General features: G+C 42.2%; 1 protein-coding gene across 2 annotated transcripts in view; it reads right to left on the minus strand.

Annotated features, from left to right (window-relative positions):
• Nucleotides 1-21,628, minus strand: part of FBXO21 (F-box protein 21) — a 42,454-nt gene that overhangs the window by 9,294 nt on the left and 11,532 nt on the right. The window contains exons 5-11 of one of the 2 annotated variants that reach the window (XM_008576436.1): nucleotides 19,877-20,023; nucleotides 19,439-19,575; nucleotides 18,108-18,244; nucleotides 14,322-14,501; nucleotides 13,109-13,241; nucleotides 6,554-6,744; nucleotides 4,415-4,572 (exon numbers count right to left, since the gene is read on the minus strand). In XM_008576436.1, the coding sequence (XP_008574658.1) occupies nucleotides 4,415-4,572; nucleotides 6,554-6,744; nucleotides 13,109-13,241; nucleotides 14,322-14,501; nucleotides 18,108-18,244; nucleotides 19,439-19,575; nucleotides 19,877-20,023 (1,083 nt within the window). Of the gene's footprint in view, nucleotides 1-4,414; nucleotides 4,573-6,553; nucleotides 6,766-13,108; nucleotides 13,242-14,321; nucleotides 14,502-18,107; nucleotides 18,245-19,438; nucleotides 19,576-19,876; nucleotides 20,024-21,628 lie in introns of both variants that reach the window. The other variant, XM_008576435.1, reaches the window with a different exon arrangement.

Genomic DNA, 21,628 nt, shown 5'->3' on the forward strand with positions numbered 1-21,628 from the left:
AATATGTACCATTCAGGCATTACAATGGTGGAGTTGGTAGGTGTGCCCAGGCCAAACAGTGGGGCTGGACACAGGGTCAGTGGCCCAAAAAGAGTTCTGAGGTTTTGTGCACATGTTTAAAAATGCAGAGAGTAGGGCCGGCCCGGTGGCGCACTGCTACAGTGTGCCGCTTGGGAGTGTGGCGACGCTCCCGCCGAGGGTTCGGATCCGACATACAGACCGGCCACTCACTGGCTGAGCAAGGTGTGGGCGCGACACTGAGGGTTGCGATCCATTGCCGGTCACGAAAAAAAGACAAAAAGGAAAAAAAATAATAAAAAATAAAAATAAATTAAAAAAAAATAAAAATGCAGAGAGTAATGCTGAACCTAAGTGTTTAGATGTAGATTCTCTGGTCACTGAGCACATCCAGGTGAATAAAGCACCCAAGACGCACTGCCACACTTATAGAGCTCACGGTCGGATTCACCCACACATGAGCTCCCCCTGCTGCATCGAGATGATCCTTACTGAAAAGGAAGAAACTGTTTCTAAACCAGAAGAGGAGGTTGCACAGAACAAAAAGATATCCCAGAAGAAACTGAAGAAACAAAAACTTACGGCTTGAGAATAAATTCAGCATAAAATAAATACAAATAAAAGGAAAAAATAAAAATTAAGAAAAAAAATTACAACTAAAAACACCTATTAAAGTTACTGTGGCAACTGGGAAATTTGAATCCTGACTGAATATTAGCTATTATAAAATAGTTCTTATTTGTTAGGTGTGACAGTGTAACTGCAGTAATGCAGAGAAATGCCCTTACTCTTAGAAGATGCATGACTATACATTTAGGTCATGTCATCTGCAGTACTCTTTCAAGTAGTGCAGCAGAACACTGAAATATGTATCTATAGATACAACAAATATGGTAACTGAACTGCTGACTCTACTGGAGGGCAAAAGGAGTATTCGATATATTCTTTTAACTGTTTCATATGTTTGAAAATGCCCTTACTCCAAAGTTGTAATAAGGAAGAAATTAGCCTCTCTTTCCTACACTCTGCCTCTCATGTCTCTGTCTTGCACTTCTGTTCATAGGCTGCCTCTCCCTCTGGGCCTCCTCCCAGCCTAGTGTAAGTGTCTCATAGGGATGCAGAATGATCCAAGGAGCAGGTACATTCTCTGAGTGAACAGGGCAGACTCCGTCACTGCACACACAGCTCATGATGGGTGAGGGGGAGGGGCTGACAAGGACAGGGCACTCAGGGCAGTGCAGAGCAGGGATGAGTGACCTGATCTGAGGGTAGCCAGGGAGGGGCAGAGGTGAGCAAAGCTTCTGGATGGAAATGACATTAAACAGCACCTGAAGCAGTTGAGGGGGACAGAGCCATCTGTGTGGGGCAGCCACCTGCGTGAAAACCTGAAGGCCAGCAAGAGGGGCAGCTTCAAGGAACAAAATGTTTGACCCAACTGGAGTATGATGGGGGCAGGAACAGAGATTATATGGGAGGGTCTAGAGGCCTCAGGCTCCTAAAGCAGTCTGGACTGCTAAGTACAAACTCCTGACGGTTAGCTTAAGCACTGACAGACCTGGTCCAAGCTATGTCCTGGGAAGACCCTCCGCAGGGGGCAGACTGAGGCAGATGCCAGTAAGGAAATGGTGCAGTAACATAGGCAAGAAATGCTCGTGGCAAGTAGAGGGCAGGACTACAGCAGTGGAACCACAAGATAGGCAGGAGACAGAGGCGGCATGATGTTGCACTGGCTGGATGTATGAGGAAGGTACGGACATACAGAAGTAAGAGACTGCCCTGTGTAGGGCCATTCAGTGAGATGGGACGTGCAGGAGCAGCTTGGGGTGGCGGCAGCATGCAGAGTTTGGGGTTAAGAACACTGGAGACATGCCGGAAGAACCCCTGAGAGCCCTCCAAGTGCAGGTGCTCAGAGACTGTTAGAGAGGAGGGCATGCAGCCCAGCCAAGGGCTTAGGTGGAGATACGGCTTTGAATCCCCAGCATATAAACAGTTAACGAGGCCAAGAAAGTGACAGATGGCCCAGGAAAGCCCCACGGAAAGAGAAGAGCCCTGGGGAGTGTCCCACGTGGAGCATGTCTGCAAAGGAGCTTCTCTTCATCTCTGAACCCTCCAGCCCCACATACAACACACCCTCAGGAAACAATGACCGAGTGCCCATGGAACTGCTAGCAGAAAAGATGGAAATGATTACAGCATGGTAGCAGCTTTTCAGTTCTACGAATTTTCTAAGTTGCAAAACCTAAAATTTAAAAAGGCAATTTGCTAACATTACCCACCATCATTTAGTTCAATCTCAATTTTAGAGATGGTAAAACCACATATTAATTTTTTAAGTCATTACAGTATTATTACATGTTTACTTAGATATGATTACAGATCAACTCCTGAATCTTCAATATGGACACTGGACAAACTCAGAACATCTAAAACTAAGTGTCCATTTTTACTTATTCTAAAAAAGCCCATTTTAAAGTCAATATAAATGTTTCTAGAAACCCAAATGTTTTAAATATTGAAAGTTTTAATTCCAACCCTATACAATTGACAGTAATTGCACCTGGGGAAGCTATAGACAATGGCCCACAGTGTTGATGAAAACAAAATTCTCGGGCCGGCCCGGTGGCGCACTGCTACAGTGCGCCGCTTGGGAGCGCGGTGGCGCTCCTGCCGAGGGTTCGGATCCCACATACAGACCGGTTCCCGCTCACTGGCTGAGCGAGGTGCGGGCGCGACACTGAGGGTTGCGATCCGTTGCCAGACACGAAAAAAGACAAAAAGGAAAAAAAAAAAAAATTCTCCTTTATTCTTTATTCCTTTATTCTTTATACTAGGTGATGTATAGTATAAAATGCTTACCAAGTAATTAGTGGTGGTGCTTTATTCTTTATTCTTTATACTAGGTGATGTATAGTATAAAATGCTTACCAAGTAATTAGTGGTGGTGTAAATGGTCCAGCAAATCATTCAATAATTTCCAAATCATTTGTTGATTTTTAGAAATTGTTAGTGTGATTTTTTAAAATTTGACACACCTCAAATTAAATAACATCACTTCTCAAATTAAATAACATCAGCCTCCACTTGACACAGGGAGCACATCAAACCCCTTATTCCTTCCCCGCCCTACTGAGAGATCTCTGAGACTTGCAGTCTCAATAAACAGATTTCTCCTGATATTGCTGTTAAGGAGGATCCTCCTTCACCTTCAGATGAACAAACAATAATTAACGTAAAAGCTTTTTCTATCCTTTTTGACACTTTTGAGATTTTTATACATCTGTTATTTCTACGATTGGATTTATCACTGTATAATGAGGGTAATTAAAAGTTCGGAAAGAATTGTATTATCTTTCAATTCTATTTTTCCGCAAACTTTTTGAAGTACTTTTGTATTTAGTTAGGTCAAACCTGATGTCTTAGGCAAGACACGAAAAGATGTAGCATCATGGTTAAGGATAAGACTCTCTGCCAAGCTGCCTGGCTTCAATTCCTACTCTGTAATAAGTTGAAATTTACATCACTTCCATGTGCTTCAGCCTCCTCATCTATAAAATGATGAGAATGGTGATAATGACGGTTCTCAAATGGAGTTAACCAGAACACTGCCTGTCACACGGCAGCACTATGTTAGCATTTATAAACTTAATGCGAATGCCTTGACAGTCAGGCATACAATAAACTCATAAATGGAAGTAAAGTTCAACAGAGACAAAGGAAAGGGAAACACACTGAAGGCATTTTTGTCTCTAACCTACCTCCACAGGCTCCATCAGTCCCCAGCTCAGATTAGCTCAGGGCTAGCACCTGTCAGGGGCTAGCAGGGGCTCCAGCGCCTACCAAACACCTGTTGCCGCTGCTCTCAGGTGCTCTGCGAGCCAGTGCTGTGGACTACAGTACCCACAAGTGGCCACACGAGGGCGTCTCCAGGGAAGCATAGTTAGCAGCCTGTGTAGCGAGCCCAGAGGGCACGAGGGTGGCTCCCCCAAGTGTCCACTTGGGTGCACTCCAGTCCAGGCAGGTGGTCCCGATAGGGGCATGGCTGCCTCTGCTTGTCTGGAGGGAGTCAATGGCAGGGTCCAGGAGGCAGGATTTTTGGGAATTTGACTGGCAAAGGCAGTGACCAGACCAGAGATAGCCTGCTGCACTGGAAAGGGTCCTGGATGTGGGAGGGGGAGACCCTGGAAGGAGTGTTTGTGTGTGTGACTAACCCTTGGTATGGCTGCACCAGTGCATACCCACCCATGTTTAGCTGAATATCAGTCCTAATGAGGTTAGCCATGGACAATTGGCATCTCTGGATACACTGATGACCCATGCCCACAGTGTCTGAGTGCTCAAATGTGTGCTTAAAATATGTCTGGGTGTGCCAAAGGCATAAACAGAACTAGCGACTTACCTTGGGCTGCATATCTACAAGAACCATCCTCCACCAGAACATTATAGAATGGCTGATGATGGCCATGCGGCAGGCTATGGACGTTCATGTTCCGGATCCATTCGTGTCCCATCATGCAGGTGGGGTCCCAACCATAGATCACACAGTTATAGCCATACCTAATTAACACGAGAGGAATGGCAAATCAATCTCCTGGGACCCTGCCACGGCAACTATGAAATATACAGGTAATGGCTTGGCTTCTCTTAAGCTCATGTTCTCACAAATCTACCCGCTTTTACTCCATGTTTAATCATTTTTCAGGACACCCCTACCCCTCTTTATAAACCCCTCTTATTATCACATAGCACTCTGGAAAAGAATACTTTTCAGCAAAGAGTGATGGGACAACAACTGGTCATCCAAATGAAACAAAGTATCAAGACCCTGACCTGACAACAGCACACCAAAATGAACTCTTAGTAAAACAAAGACCTAGATGTGAAACACAGAAAGTTATTTATTTATTTATTTATTTATTTATTTATTTATTTATTTATTTATTTATTTATTTTTACCAGTAAGGGGATCGCAACCCTCGGCACAGTGTAGTCTGCACCACGCACAGCACAGCCAGTGAGCGCACCGGCCATCCCCATTTAGGATCCGAACCCGCGGCCTCGGCGCCACCAGCACCGCACTCTCCTGAGTGAGCCATGGGGCCGGCCGTGGAAGTTATTCTAAAATATAAACTATCTTCATGACTCCAGACAGGGAAAGATTTCTTACACAAGGCACTAAAAAAGAATCCATAAAGGAAAAGATTAACCAGTTTGATAGCATTAAAATTAAGAAACTAAAAGGGCCCCAATTCAAACAAACTATATAAAAAAAATAGTACAAATGGGGAAACATGAACTCTGACTAGATATTTGATGAGATTAAATAATTGTTTATTTTTTTTTGGATGTGATAACAGGATGGTAAATGTATTTTTAAAGAGAGAGAGAGAGAGAGAGAGGCGCCCTTACCTTTTAACCATGCATACTGAAATAACTCCAGATAAAATGACATCTGGTATTTGCTTCAATTAATCCAGGGAGGAGGCTACAGAAGGTGGAGATGAAACAATGAAGATCGACCCTATTGAGGTAACTGCTGAAGCTGGATGATGGGAACATCACCTTGTCCACTCATCTTTCTCTACTTCTATACGAGGGTACTTCAAAAAGTTTGTGGGAAAAAACTGATAATACACGAATCATTTCGTGAACTTTTTGAACTACCCTCATTTAAGTTTGAAAATTTCCATGAGATAGTTTAAGAAAAAAAAAAAAAAAAAATTTCAATGAAAGAATTAAAAACACCAGCCAAGAACTGGGAAAAGATATTTGCAACTAATACTCACACAGAGACCAGAACATGGAATAAAAAACTACAAATCAATAAGGAAGAATAACTCAATAGATAAAAATAAGCTAAATACATGAAGAGGTGCTTAATAAAAAGAAACCTGGATGGCTAGTAAACATATGAAAGGAACTTCACCCTGTTTAGTTATCAGGGAAATGTAAATTAAAACCACAATTAAACACCATTTGCCATTTTCTGCCTAAGTACACTTTTAAAGGTCTGGCAGAAACACTTGTCGAGAATAGGAACTCTCGGTTCCTGGTCTGCTGGTGGGATGTAAATTAGTTCAATCACTTTGGAGACAATTTATAGTCTAGCAAATGGACCGTGCACATACCCTATGAGCCAACATATCCCTGTCCACAACTCAGATTTGAAGAGATGGAGATTAAAGGAGAAGAGAGTAAGAACAATGAAGAAATGAGAGGAAAAGCTCTTTGCTTACAGGGTTGCTTCCATCTTCCCGCACAGAGATGGGCCAAACATCTGAAGGTCATTAAAAACATTAGAAGATCTCTTAGGAAAGTAAGTCGCTGCTTAAATAACCAACAGGTTAAAAACATGACTCAGCTTTCTGTCTGTCCTGTGGCAGGCACTGAGTAAATAATTGCTTGAAGGTGCACAGCCACTGCTTCAAGAGTCACAGACTCCTCCACCTGTGTTGCTGCCAGCTTGCCAGGCACACGGTGTCCCCCGCAGTCCCATGTAGAATGGATGCCGTGGTCCAGAACAAGCAATTGCACTCACCTCTTATGCTTCATAATGAGCCCGATCGAGTAGCAGACATCTCTGTGCTTCTCATCGGAACGGAGCTTAACCTCCACTCCCACCTCCTCCTTCTTGCGCTCAATGTGCTCTAACGTGTGCTGCACCAGATAGCCCACCGCCCCGTGCTGCCCGGGGTCTAGGGTTTGGATGTGCTGGAGGATGTCAAGCACCTTCAAGACAAGACAGAAAGACTAGGAGATAATATTTTCAGCTAGGCCTTTTCTTTTTCGCAGCTTGGGATTTAGGCCTACCTACATAACCTGACAAAGGACGGCAAGGGGGCAGCATCTCCTGTTGGCCCAGGTGTGTGACCATCACTCTCACCAAGTCAGTACTGCAGATACCAAGAGTTGAGCTCACTTCTGATACTGAGAGCTGGCCCACCACACCCCCCAGTGTAAATGTAAGGAATTATTCAGAAATTTGTGTACTGAAATAAGCACTGGGTAAGCGGGCAAGGCTCTGCCATCTATGGTCACATTTGGATTAGGTGGACTCTAAAAGGATCTTGATCATTGACAGTCTTTGCATGGGAATTGTGGGAATCCCAATTTTTAAATATACACTAAGGAAACTATTTAACTGTCACTCATGAATTGGGAGGGAAAAAAATGCTAAGCTGCTTTAATCAAGACAAAGAGGCCATTTTGACACAACTGTCTCAATGCTGTATAAGACAGAAAGGGTCACAGAGAGGACACTAAAGAGATGAATTTATCTAGTTTATGATGTTATACTTCAAGAAGGAAGCCATGCATACCAGGGTTCTAAAATTCCTGCTGGTCACTTCAATTATCTTAACTCATAATAGAACTCAGTATTCAAGTGGGCAGTGGGAGAAACCACATCTATGCAGATCTTAAGCTAGCAGCTGTAGGAGCAGAACGTCTGACTCCACTGTTACATTCCTTCTACTGAAATGGTGCCTCTACAGAAAATAAAAATTCAAATAAAGTTTAAAAAAACATATACACAATCACTTAGGATTCATGATGCTTACAACACTGAATACAGGGTCTCTGATAAGCTTTGTCTTCCAGTTTACTGACTCCTAAACTACAGCCTGCTTTAGTGGATAAAGCAAGCTGATTTTAGTCCCAGATCTGTCAAATCACTTAGGATTCATGATGCTTACAACACTGAATACAGGGTCTCTGATAAGCTTTGTCTTCCAGTTTACTGAGTCCTAAACTACAGCCTGCTTTAGTGGATAAAGCAAGCTGATTTTAGTCCCAGATCTGTCAAACCAACTGTTTTTACCTTTGAATTCATTTATTTGCTTATCAAATAATGATTAATCACTGTCCTACCTATTTCCTAATACATTTTGGGCCTGTGAAAGTGTTATGAAAACTACAGTTTTATGCCCCTTACATATACTATTATTCCAAAACCCAATCTTGCCTTCCAGATGGAGGTCTGCAGGTTCTCAATACTTACTGAACACTCAATTCTCTGCTGGTCACTGTGCCAAGCCCCTCGCATTTTTTAATTCACTTAATCTTCCCAAATTGAAGGTCAGCAATTTCCCGACCTTCGGAGGATTAAGGGAAATAAAAAATGACCTTTAGTCACTGCCAATTTCCTGAAGAGGAATCAGGCTCAGTGAAGTTAAGTAACTTGCCTGAGGTTATGGGGTTATGGAATGAGGATATGGCCCCGGGTCTCATGGTCAACCCAGGTCTCAACCACCATCAAATGAGGGTAAGAATAGGAGCATTTTAATGAACTATTATGAAAAGTTTTAAACACATAAAAATGGACCTAATTATCCCAGACCCAGTTTCAACAAGTACTGAATGAGAGCCAATATCCATCCCCTTCCCACCTCCAGTTGGGTGTTTTTAATCTGGGGACACTAGCAGCATTGATGCTTTGTAGCTAAACGCATCCTGCTTAAACAATAAGCATCTCCTCACTGTGCTTGCACAATGGCTATCCAGTGTGCCCTATGCAGTTGCACCGAGTTACTTTCACTAGCCCTCTGCTACATTGCACATCCACAGCTTCCCCTCCTTTCCCAGAGTTCTTGCCCTCCAGATAAGGAAAATGGACAGAACTTGGAATCTTCAGGGCATAAAGGAAATCCTGCATTCTGAATATCAGAACTTTGGAGACAAAGTTTCAAGGTAGTTACCCCTCTCCTTCTCTGGATGTGTGGTTGGGGGTGAAGAGAGAGGGCAGAAATGGACTAGATACTGTGCCACAGGGCCTAGCGTGACTGCAAAGGACAGTGCTGACAGCTGGGCACCATGCTGTCCCCAACCAAAAGCTCTAGGCCTAGAATCTCCAGTGTGCACAACTTGTGGGGTAGAGGTGTTAGAATAACGGGTCTCTCACCCACGAGGCATCTCCCCACACTGCTCCTCTTCCTCTAGCCCTGAGGTTGGCAAACGTTTTCTGGAAAGGGCCAGAGAGTAAATATTTTAGGCTTTGTGGGCCATACAGCCTCTGGCTGAACTACTCAACTCTGCTGTTCTAGCTTGAAAGCAGCTAGAGACAGTAAGTAAATAAAACTTATTCATGACACCAGCAGCTTTTGTCCAATGGCCATAGTTTGCTGACCCCTATGCTCTCATCTGAATTCCAGGGTCCCCCGAAGGCTTCCTCTGAAGCTGCTGGCTCTTATTTCCTTGATATCCACTTGCCTGTGGGATCATCTACTGTTAGAACTTCAGCTGCCTGATGCTCATGCTGGGAGCTCCTGACACAGGCTACAGGACACCTGCACTTAATGGTTCCAGATCAGAACAAATTCACACACACCTCCAGTTGGACACTTTACCTCAAAACAGGCCTAGTCTCCAGATACCCACTTTTAGAGTGCTATGAACTGTCCTCTCGTTGAAAAATCTCTATATCCTCTTTAAGAGTGTTCTCCTTATCTAGTAAAGTTTGGTCATTTCATATTCATTAAAATCAATCTGAGTACCTACCACGTGCCAGGAATTATATCAAGAGCATGGGAAATGGCTACAGTAAGGAAAAACAAAGATGTGGTCCACGTCCTTAAAGCACATGGTCTAATGGAGAAGGATGACCAAACAGCAGCTACCACAGATTGAGAAAATGTTCTGGGAAGGGCAAACCAAGGCAGGCTGGGAGAACCTGACCTTGTGAGAAGGAGTTTCAGAGAAGCCAGAAGTGTAAGCTGAATCAGGCTCAGTAGAAGGGAGCCGGCAAACAGAGCCGAGGAATCAGCAAAGGCATCTGGGCAGACACAGCACATACAAAGGACCAAAGCAAGACAGTGCAGCATGGAGTATCCAGGGGACAGCTGCAAGAGACAGGAAGGGCAGACAGGCAGGGCCAGACCCAAAAACCTGCAAGCCACACTGAAGAGTACAAGTCTGACCTTTGATCAATGGGGGAGCCCCTCAGGGAGTATACGCTGTGAAGGGACATAGTGACATTTTATTAAGATTGCTCTGGCTACCGTGTATGAGGCTCAGAGGATCTCAGAGTCAAGGGAAGGAGACCAAGCAGAAGGCCTGGGCACTAATCAAGGCTGGAGAAGTGCATTTTCAATGGACCAATTTCCACCAGCCTGGGAGACAGAGCCATGAGTAAGTGCGTAGGAGATGTTTGGCTATGTGGGTCTGGAGTTGAGGGTCCAGGAAGGAAACCAACCATTTGGGAGTGGTCAGCATACAAATGGTAACTAAAGCAAGGAGAAGAGGGGAGATCACCTAGAGAAAGGGCAGAGTCAAAGAAGTTTAGAAACTATATTCTAGTCTGGGACCTCGGTGGGAGAGACAGAGGACAGGGAACTAGCAAGAAACTGAGAATCAGAGACCACAGAGCCAAGAGAACAGAGTGTTTTGAGGAGAGAGTGGCCCGCAGTGATCAAAAAAGATAAGGAAAGAAAAGTATCTACTGGGATTTAGCAACAAGGAGAACACTTTGAGCAAAAAGGGGTCATCAGCTTCCTTGGCCAGAACAGCACCATGGAAGAGGGGTGGGAACAGACTCCCACATTCCGGGGAGTGAGAAGGAGGTACAGTGGGCAGCCACTGTACAGCACGAGAACGTTAGCTGTGCAGGGAGGAGGGAGAAGAGGTGGTGGCCACAGGCAAATACCAGGGAACTGTTTTGCTTTTCTTTACAAAAATGGAAAGGGATTTTGCCTTGGAAAATTAGAGAGGCACTTTTCCACTGAGATGTAGAGAAAGAGGGAAAGGATAACTAAGGATCAAAATAAGGATACAGGTTAGGCAGCAGAAAGTGCCTGTCTGCTGGCTTCCCCAGAAACCATCTTGCCTTATTTAGCCCCCTGTGACGCAGCATGGAGCAGGGCTGGGGTGGGGTGGGGGGGTGGAGAGTTTCGGTGACACCTTGCCCAGATTGAACTCCTGGTGCCAACAATGGATGTGCAGACTCGGCAAGTTACTTAACTTCTCAGTGCCTCAATTTCATTATTTGTAAAATGGCAAAAATAAACCCAGTATTTACCCCATAGAGTTACCGAGAAGACAGAGGAAGGAGTTCAGTGTTAGTGACTACTTTAGTGACTATTTAAAATCTGATCATCCTGCCCTCTCTTATTCCCATCACAGCCATGGTAACCCTGCATTACTGTGACAATGACTGGGTAGGCTCCCATTTCTTAGTTCTTCCTGACTTAATTCCATTGAAAAGGCAGCAAACTCAGGTCTTTTCAGCCTGTCATGTCCCTTTTACCTACTAAAGTCAATGCCTTCAACGAACTGATCTCATCCCTCTCTCCCCCAAAATTTATATGCACACGTTCACATACGTACACGCAAACATGTATATATGCACTTGTGTATACGGACATATACATTTGCATCAGGCTGACCTCTGCAGATGCCCTGCTCTCCTGCCTCTGCACAACGCGCAGGCTGTTCCTGCCTACCGGAGTAACCTACTCTTCTGCCCTCTCACATTATTTCTCATTCTTCAAGGTCCGCCTCGAACCCTTGCGCTGGACAGGAACCTTTCTCATTACTTTGGCATCCCCTGAATTCTTCCTCATTAGGAGTCCCAGTTTCCCTTCACTGTCTTAGGTGTCGTTTCTCTGGTGAGGGAATCAGTTTATTAAGAGGAGGGAGTCGAGGACGCACTGGGAATGGGCTACTTCTCTTTCCTGATCTCCCAGTGACAGGCACGGCCAAGGGCTCAATCCCACTGGAAAATGCCATGAAGAAAATGCTGGAACTTGCTTTAATGACATCTGCTTGGCAGGAAGGCCAACATGATCATTCAAAGGAAGGTCCTGAGGTAATTCCCCAGTAGGTGGTGTAAAGTTGTAGAAGGTAAGGGCACCAGAGCTTCATCACCAAAAGGGCATGTTAAAAGTACCACTTCGCAGGCTGACCCAGAATTTACAGAATTTACATTTAAAGAACCTTGCTTTTCTCCGCATTTCACAAATCATCATGAAATTCCTTAAGAAATCTAAAGCAAAAAGTGACAGGAATTAGTTATGCATATCCTGGTATCAAAAATAAATAAACGAAATGAAAACACAAACAGAAACCATGAAATCCTGGGTAAGAGAGCTGTACGAAGTAGGTGGTGACTTTGATAGAGTCACTTTTCCAATAACTCTTCTACCACATTATGTGATGTTCTGGGAGGACACTTGCTATCTGGGCTACAGATGACAACTTTTCTGAAGACAGGAGCCTAGGGATTTTCCCATTGATGCGTCTTTTCTTAAAGCTGTTTTAGATCTTTGAAGTTGTGAATTAACTAGACAATTTAAATCTAAGTAATGCAGAGTCAGTTAGAATATTTACTTTCTTAAGGAAGATTTTACCCTCTCTACTAACAGTGGGAGAGGAGTTTACAGTGACGTCCCTGTGAGAGCCCAGAATTAAATTCTCTCCTCAAGCTGCTCTAAACACACGAAATGGGTTATTAACATGCTCCCAGAGAGAAGCAAGGGTGTGATGGGGATGTGTGACTGGCTCCTGCCCTGTGATGCACAGCTGCACCTACATGTGTGCTGCCTCCATAGCTCACCAAGAGCAGTTCTGATCTCAGCACTGACGCCTGCTGACAGTGCTTGCTGCTGGCCAAAGGGAGCCATTATAAAACTAAGAAAATTCAAGTGGAACAGGATCAAAATTCAACAATTTTCAGACATAACCAGTCCTTGACTAGTTCAGTGGCTGGACCTGAACATATCTGAGATCCAATGTTCCTATGCCAAATAGGGGTATTCAGCTGTGGTCAATTTAGCTGCTACCAGCATGGTTGGAGATTGACCGTTTACAGTTTTTCTTCCCCTTGCTGAGTGAGGATGACTTGGGGAAAACACATCTTGGGCCATCGGTGGGTGATGCCAGGGGCAGAGGCTTTGTGGTTCTGGGATTTAAAGGGTCTCACCACAGAGAGAATAGGCAATTCCTGGCAATAGAACTAACTTTCCTTAGAATGGAGACCAAAAAAACATAATTGGTGAGTCAAGACCAGGAGACTTTGAATACATTTGTGTTTAACAGCCGTCTTTTAATTTAAGTCTTCCCTCTCTAAGGTAAGTGCAAAGCATCAAAGTAAAATAATTACCTTCTCTGGCCAAATTCCCAGGTGGAAGTAAAGCCTGGCTTGGAGGAGGAGAAGCTGCACCTGGTCCGGGTACATTGCCAGATACAGATCCAACGAGTCCCTCAGGAGCTGGTATGACTGGTCAATGCCTTCTCTGCCAGAGGAGAAATAATTTTTGTCTTACCCTGTTTGCTTCTTAGCTAAGCCCCTCGTTTTCAAGGCCCAGGTTTTAAAAATAATTAACATAAATCCCTAATTAGTTTTCTGATCCTGATATTTCCTCTCTGTCCAGCAAAAAGTTAACAATGCTCTTAACAAAATAAATACATAATAAATACAAATCTTATAGTCCACTTTGGTGATAAGCACTTAATTAAAATCATAAGCATTTTTATTAAGTAGTCATCTCAGTAACACTGTATATAACTAAAGATGAATTCTAAACAGAGTACAGAGAATTTTGGGGGGCAGTGAAAACATTCAGTATGATATTACAATGGTGGATACATGTCATTATGTATTTGTCCAAACCACAAGCAGAATATATACCAAGAATGAACCCTAATGTAAGCCATGGACTTTGGGTGATAATGATGTGTGAAAACAGGTTCATGACCGTAACAAATGTACCACTCTGGTGGTGGGTGCTGATGGTGGTGGAAGTTGTGCGTGTATGGGAGCAGGCGGGTATATGGGAACTCTGTGCTTTCTGCTTAATTTTGCTGTCAACCTAAAACTGCCCTAAAAAATATTTAAAAAGCAATTCTGCCATCAGGAAGAAAACTATTACTATAACATACAATCTACAACTTTCTATTTTCCCTGTAGGACAAATTTCCTTGGACTCAGAAGCACTATAATTTCAGACTTCTGTTTATTTTCCTAAGTGATAGCATAAATTAAAAGATGGCAAAGCACTTGGACATGAGAACATCTTGCCTCTGATAATAATCTTTGCCAGTCTAAGATATTTTTGTTACTGAAGAATGCCTTCAGTATTTACAAAGAGAACTTGTTGAAGTCCACTGCAAAGATGTCAAAGAAAAGTCACTTAGCATATTTCAACTCTGTATAGCATCATCACAGGAACTAGTTATTCTCCATGGTGGATAGACAGCAGCAGACATCACATCCACTGTTTTGCTATATTACAGGTAGGTTCATTAAGTAAGATAATTCAAGCCTTTAAAGACATGCGCTCTGCAGAAATAGTAGAAAACCAAGGAAACCTTACCGTTTCCCCAGGCTTAACAGGTTTCCCACCATTCTCTGTAACACCTTCTTGACATTGACCACCCCATACAGTGCTGCAGTCACGTGCTGGCCGATCAAGTATTCACATTCTTTCACCGTCAGCTGCTTGCCTTTCCCAAAAGCATCTATGTAGATGTAGTCGAAGATGTCCAGGGTCGCTCTAAACAAAGAGCCAAATCTCATGTGAGAGCAGAACAATTCAATACTTTAAAACCCCACAATAAGTAACTCACATCAGAGGATGAATAAAACAGTAACATTTCTACTTATAATATCAAGGCCTTATTCATTAAGCTCTGCTGTATCAAGACCACAGTCCACTGATATTTAAGAAACAGCAGTAATGTACGCCATCTAATAGAGCTTTTTAGGAAGATTAATCTTATCACTCACTGCCAGGAATATCTATCAGAGTTCGGCTGGGAGAAAGATTTATGGAATGCCAAGGCAGTCCATTAATCCCACAAGATTAGCAGGAGCAACAGCCTGTGGATCCTGGGCCCTGGAGGATCTGATGAAAGTTATGGCACTTCACACCAGCAGGAGTCAGCCCTCAGTTGTGCTACAGGCTCGGGAGGTCAGAGACCTGCTGAGTCCATCCTGGCTTCAGACTGGGAATCCTGTCCTAGAGGACAGAGCTGTGCACTCGGACATGATCACATGGCTTCCTATGCAGAACTGCCTTCTGTGAGCCATGCTCTTGTACACTGCGGCTGGCCCACACTGAGTAGAGTGGGTGAGCTGCGGTCACAGGACACGAGTTCTCACTGCACTGCCAAGTACACTCTCTAGAAGGGCTCATGGAGGGATTTACGTGCTCTTTGTGTCAGGGATACCTATTTCTCTTGAACAATTGTTTCATCTTGATCTTATGCCTAGTGCAAATCATACAATGGATTTTCTCTTTGCCTGCTAACAGGTCCAGTAGGATTTTTTCCTTGAGTCATATTTATAGCCCACCTTCAGCATGGATATAAGATTTATATAAAAGTTCTAGAAACAAGGAACTCTTCAACTCTTTTTATAAGGCTAGAACCTCCTAAGGACAAACACAAAAATTTATAGGGCAAGATCATTTATAAGCATAAATGCAAAAATCCTGTATAAAATATGAGCAAATCAAATGTAGCAATGTATTTAATGTATCATAAAAATTTATGATTAAGTTAGATGTATCCCAAGAATGAAAGGAGAGTTGAACATTTAAAAATCAATTTCTGCACATAACAGACTAAAAGAAAAAAACCATATGGTCACACAAATAGATGTCTATTCAAAATAATTTTGAAAAAAAAAACCCCAAATACTTAGTTATTAATAACACGCTTAGAAAACTAGGAATTTAGAAGGTAGTTCTGATAATCTGAACCAAAGGAATTGTCCCCAACCATCATGCTTGACTGTGAAATCTTAAAAGCAAGTCATACCCAAGTTAAGGGTGCTTGCTAACATTGTTTCAACTTTGTTCTAAGGCCATCTAGCCAGCAGAGTAAGATAAGAAAAAGAAACAAATATATATATAAGGGCTAGAAAAAAAGAAGGAATAAAACTGCCACTATTCACAGACAACAAGGTTATCTACATAGAAAAGCCAAAAGCTGACAAATTATTAGCACTAATAATTTATTTAGCAAAGACACTATCAGACTTATATCTAAATATCAACCACATCCCTGTATACCAATCAATACTTAGAAAATGTAATTTTAAAAACTGCCATTCATAATAGCAAAAAACTGTAAGGCACCTTTTAGAATAAACCTAACGAGAAGTCAAAGAGCTCGATGAAGAAAAGCATAAAGTCTTTTTAAGAACATTAAAGGAGACCTAAATAAATGGAAGGGACCGTGTTCATACATGGAAAGACTCAAAAGAGAAACACTGGCAATATTTTCCATAATAATCTAGAAATCTCATCCAAACTAACCTCTGGTTCCAATCAATATACAGACAGGGTTTTTAAGGAATCTGATAAACTGATTCTAATCTATATGGAAGAGCAAAAGCTAAGAAGAGCCAAGGCAGTTTTGAAGAGTTTGATGGGGGTTTCATCCTACCAGGTACCGTGGCTAATTACAAAGTTACACTACTTGAGACAATGCAGTCTTTGTGCAGGAACAGCAGAGATGAGAGTGAAGGCAGAGAGCTGAAAGGAGTCCAGAGCAAGGGGGCAGGCGGCCGCAGCCCAGCTGCTGGGTCACACGCTGTGCACTCTCCCTGCTGCTTGAGTCCTTTATGGGTCTATGGGTCTAGGTGCTTGTTTATGCCACATGGCTGGGGGGAAGTAACAAATTATTCCATTGTTCATTCGTATCATAATACATGTTCATCATAGCCTAAGAATGGAAAATGATAACTGTTATTGCACACCATGTAATAAGTTACTGTGGTAAATAATATGGTAATCAGTGTTTTAAATGCTTTATATTATGTAGAAATCCTTGGTGGATTATTATATAGGCATTTAAGAATATTTTAAAGATATTTGGGGAGATTGGTTGGGTTATTTGGGGAGAAAGAATGGGCTGAAAAATAATTTTTCCCATTTAAAATAATGGAAAATGGGTGCCCACTATCCAAAAATTAAACTATCCAGTACAATTTTAGGAACGTATATTTGGAAAACAAGGAAAGACTATAGTTATTTAAGGAAACACACACACATAATGAACTATAAAATGTTCACTGCAATAACAAACACTTTCAAACTACCTGGTAGTTACCTCTGGAGAGGAGAGGAGAAAGAATACCCGGGAGGCTTCTACTACATATATAATGTTTAATTTCTTCAACCAGGAGGCAAGCCTACAGAGACCAACTGTACTTTTTTTTCTATGTAGCATCAGAACCTCTACTAGGTGTGTAAATCATTGGGTTATCTCATTTAATCTTCCAAACCATTTTAACCCCATTTTACGGAGGAAGAAACTGAGGCTCAGAAGAAGTGAAGGGTTGAACCGAGTCTGAATCCAAAGCTCAGGTATTTTCTATTATACTGTTCATAAATTCACCAAAGGGTATCATAGTTAATCATTAAGAAGTAGTTTTAAAGAACAGGATATACTTAAGTAACTTGTTTTCTTTTCCTTTAAATGGCAGATTTAATGATAAGATATTTCTACCTATTTGATGAGCTATTTCTTTCAGAAAAGCTAAACTATAACTGAAAAGGAGCTTTTTGCCCATTAGGACACCAAGTTTAAAAAACAGAACAAAGCAGAACTCATTAGCCTGGTCTCTAAAGTTAACATCAGTCACTAACCTTGCCTAAAGGGGAACTTGGCTACCCTGTTCTCCTTCCCTCCACCCCCCACACGCATTCATGTGGGAGAGGGGAGCAGATTTTATAAAAGAATGGAAAGTAAGAGTTTCATTAAGAACTCTTTTTATCTGATTTGCTTTGGAACAAAGGGACTCTGACAGCCATATGAGATCTTGAAGTCCCAGTCTTATTTTCTTTAATATTAAACTTTTTATTTTGAGATAATTATAGATTCATACATGCAGTTGTAAGAAATACAAAAAGATCAAGAGTACCCTTCACCCAGTCTCCCCGGATGGCAACATCTTGTGTGACTATAGTCCAATAACAAGGCTAGAACACTAACACTAAGGCAGTCAAGCACACAAAACAGCTCCACTACCACCCTCCTCCTGTTTTTAACCCGTTTGGTTACACCTAATTTAACTTTGAAAACCGGGCTTCCTCTCAGCACAGAGGGCCTGAACCTTCAGGACCAATTACAATGTGTCACAGATGACTTACCCTTCTGCGCCTTGGCACCACCTTAATAAGAAGTGACTTGGGAAGTTGACAGGTTCCAGTGGGACTCCCAACTGCCGGGCAATTGTCAAATAGAGAAGAGACATACTGATTGGGATTCCTGTTCTGCGGATCAAAACCTAAAGGAGAAAATATGCTTTCAGTACACCGAGATGAACTATATATTCTCATTCTTTCAAAAAACATTTTTAGGGGCCAGCCCGGTGGTGCACTGCTACAGTGCGCCGCTTGGGAGCGCGGCGGCACTCCCGCCAAGGGTTCGGATCCCACATACAGACTGGCCGCTCACTGGCTGAGCGAGGTGCGGGAGCAACACCGAGGGTTGCGATCCCGTTGCCGGTCCCAGTCCGGTACGGGCGCGACACTGAGGGTTGCGATCCGTTGCCGGTCACGAAAAAAGACAAAAAAAAAAGGAAAAAAAAAAAACCAAAAAACATTTTTATTAGGTACCTGCTATGCATTAGGCATGATACTAGTTTTTGAGGCATAAGTGGATGAATCTTTTATTTATTTAGGTCGGGGGTTGGTAAACTACGCCCATGGACCAAATCCAGTCCACCATCTATATTTGTACAGCCTGTGTGAATGAAGTCTTTAGAGATTTTAATGTTTGAGAAAACAAAACACTATTTTGTGACATATGAAAATTATATGAAATCCAAATTTCAATGTCCATATATAAAGTTTTGTTGGAACGCAGTCATACTCATTTCTTTTTGTATTGTCTGTGCCTCTCTACAATGGCATATCTGACTGCAAAGCTAAAATAATTTACTGCCCGGCCTTTTACTGAAAGTTTGCTGACCAACTTCTGATTTAAACCTTCCTTCCAGAAAGAATTTAAAACGATTTCAAGGAAAAGTGTGCTAAGATATGAAAAAATAAAATGAAACTAGCAGACACAGCAACAGAATAAATGTGAAAATGGAGCCAAGCAGGAAGCAACTAAAATGTAAATATCAAAGACATGATGCAGCTGGCCCACAGGTTTCCTCCAATCTCCCTAGAGGACAATGCAAAAAGAGAGCCCTGGTTAGTTTCACAGTTTAGTGTTCACAAGATACAAACTGACCAAACTGAGTTAGCTAAATATTTCTAGTCCAAATTTATCTCAAGAGTTTGTACGCAGAGGACACTCCATGAAGAAACAGGTAAAATCCACAGCAATATCCTTATAGTAGAGGGAAAAATGAGTTTCACTGAGCATTCAGAGATAGGAAAGACATAATGCTTGCTCTCAAGAAATGTACAGTCTATCAGAGATGAGCTTAAAAATAGATACATACGTATATTTTTACTATTACCGTATTTACCTGGTGCATGTATAAGTTTAGGGCATTATAGTAATCCATTCGATTCCCCTTGAACTTCAGTTGGTCGTAAAGGACATAGTTCATGGCATCCAGCACCTGGCTCTGGAGTTCTATCTCCATTATCATGGAGGATTCACCTGAAACACAGAGATCTACTCTGGTACACAAGCACAAATAAGGTCATGACCAGGGCCCCCAAACAATCCCTAACACGCAGACATTGGCAATGGCCTAACAATATTAATCAGGTGTTGCCAATCTAGGCAGCAGAAGAGAATGTGCACTAAAAAGTCTTTTACATTATCCATGTACACATGTGGTCATGCCTTTTATCACTTTTTCATGATATAATGGGAGCACACTGCTGAACTTCCCAAATCACCCAACTCCTCTAGGTTTTCTTTTGCAAATACAGCTGGATACAAAGCAATTCCACACCTGCCTTGAAGGCCAAGCTGGGATGGCGACTATTTATGCCTCGGAGGGTTTTGCAAACAAGCTCTACAATGCTGTCAATCTGGGCCTGGATGTCTTTGAGGCTGATGTCAGAAAGAGGATTGCAGTACTGGTCAATATATACAGCACCTGAAAATGAACAAGAATTACTGAATAAATACTTACTTTTACCCAGTTCTTATTAGTTTGTCATTTTACCCCAGATATCCTGGGCCGCGGCTTTTCACACCATCCCACTAGATAAGCTTCATATCTTGGATGCCAGGCCTTGCTGCCAAGGCATTGAGAAGGAGAAACGCACATTTTCATAACAAAGGAGCTTACACTTCACTCTATTTTTTTTTAGTAAACCAAACCTCTCTGAGAAGTCGTGGACTCAGAAAACTGCAATATGTGGCATGTTCTAGTACAAAGAGAAATAAATGCTAGAAAGGAGATCTTTTCAAGCTACTTCTCTCTCCCTCTCTACTCTTATAGGATCAAAACACAATAGCTCTGAAAACAGTATAAGACAGTTCCTTTATTTAAAAAAAAAAAAAAAATTGAAAGCCCTCAATGACAGTTATGCCATTTCAACTAATTACACCTCTCAAGGATGAACAGTAAATGGACTTATGAGATAACCCTACTTTCAAATTAGATAAACAGTTACGTTCAGGGAACCCGCAGCTAAAAAGTTTTACAGAGCACACTGGAGACAATGTCTCTTAAAAATCACCACTCTTCCCAGCCTTAGGTAATTTTTTAACCAGAAACTGAAAAGCTAACCTCATCATTTGGTTTTATAGCATATTTTCACTTGGGAAGCCCTAGAGCCATCTTAAATTCAAGAGATCTCAAACCAGCTCACGATCTTGACATCCCAACCAATTCCCCAAGGAACTGAAAGCAGGTAAATGGACATCAAGAGACATGGACCTAGTCCCAGTGTTGCCACTAGCAAGGGACTGAGCATCCCTACCTGTAGGCAGAAGGAATTTATGCTGCATTTCTCCAAACTCCATTCTACCCTAACGCTATGATTCTGACTTTGCCAATGGCATCAAAATTATTGTAATCAGTAACCAAGGATCAAAACCCTGGAGCCAGCTTCCATTCACTCAACTACTTAAAAACCTTCCATGGCTTCCCAATGCCTACACCACTGATTCGGATGGGTTATTTGAAAATTATGTTATATGCGGAAGATGTAAAGGTATTTTTCATACATAAGCTACCGAAAATTAAGCTTGTCTCGCTATTCTTAACTGTGAAATAAACAGAAGACAGGATGACTCTTAACTCCAAGACACATATGAGAAGATTCCAGGGGGGTGAGGATATTTTATTTCCATCAACTAAAACAGATTTTTCATTTCCTTTTGGATGATATCAGACTTTGATACAATCAACAAGCATCTGCAGTAGGCACTGTGGGGCACACAGTGATCCTAACACAAGGACCTGGATCATATGAAAGTTAGTGACTAGTTGGAGAAACAAAATATATACACAGGAAACAGAAGGACGCAACACAGTTTACTATTAAATGTTACTGCGGTAGTTTTGAGGCAAGTAAAATCTGCATTTAGTCAGTGGAAATTTGATGGAAGTGAGAACTGAGCTGAACTTTGCAGAGTGAGTAGTATTTCCAAGAGAGTTGTAAGAAAGAGGTGTACCGTGAATGAGGGAGTAAAGCCAGGTGCATTTGCACGGCACCAGTCAGGACAATGGACTGGCTGGAGCAAATGGGAC

Source organism: Galeopterus variegatus, unplaced genomic scaffold (assembly GCF_000696425.1).
Source record: "Galeopterus variegatus unplaced genomic scaffold, G_variegatus-3.0.2 Scaffold1349, whole genome shotgun sequence".
Lineage (NCBI taxonomy): Eukaryota > Metazoa > Chordata > Mammalia > Dermoptera > Cynocephalidae > Galeopterus > Galeopterus variegatus.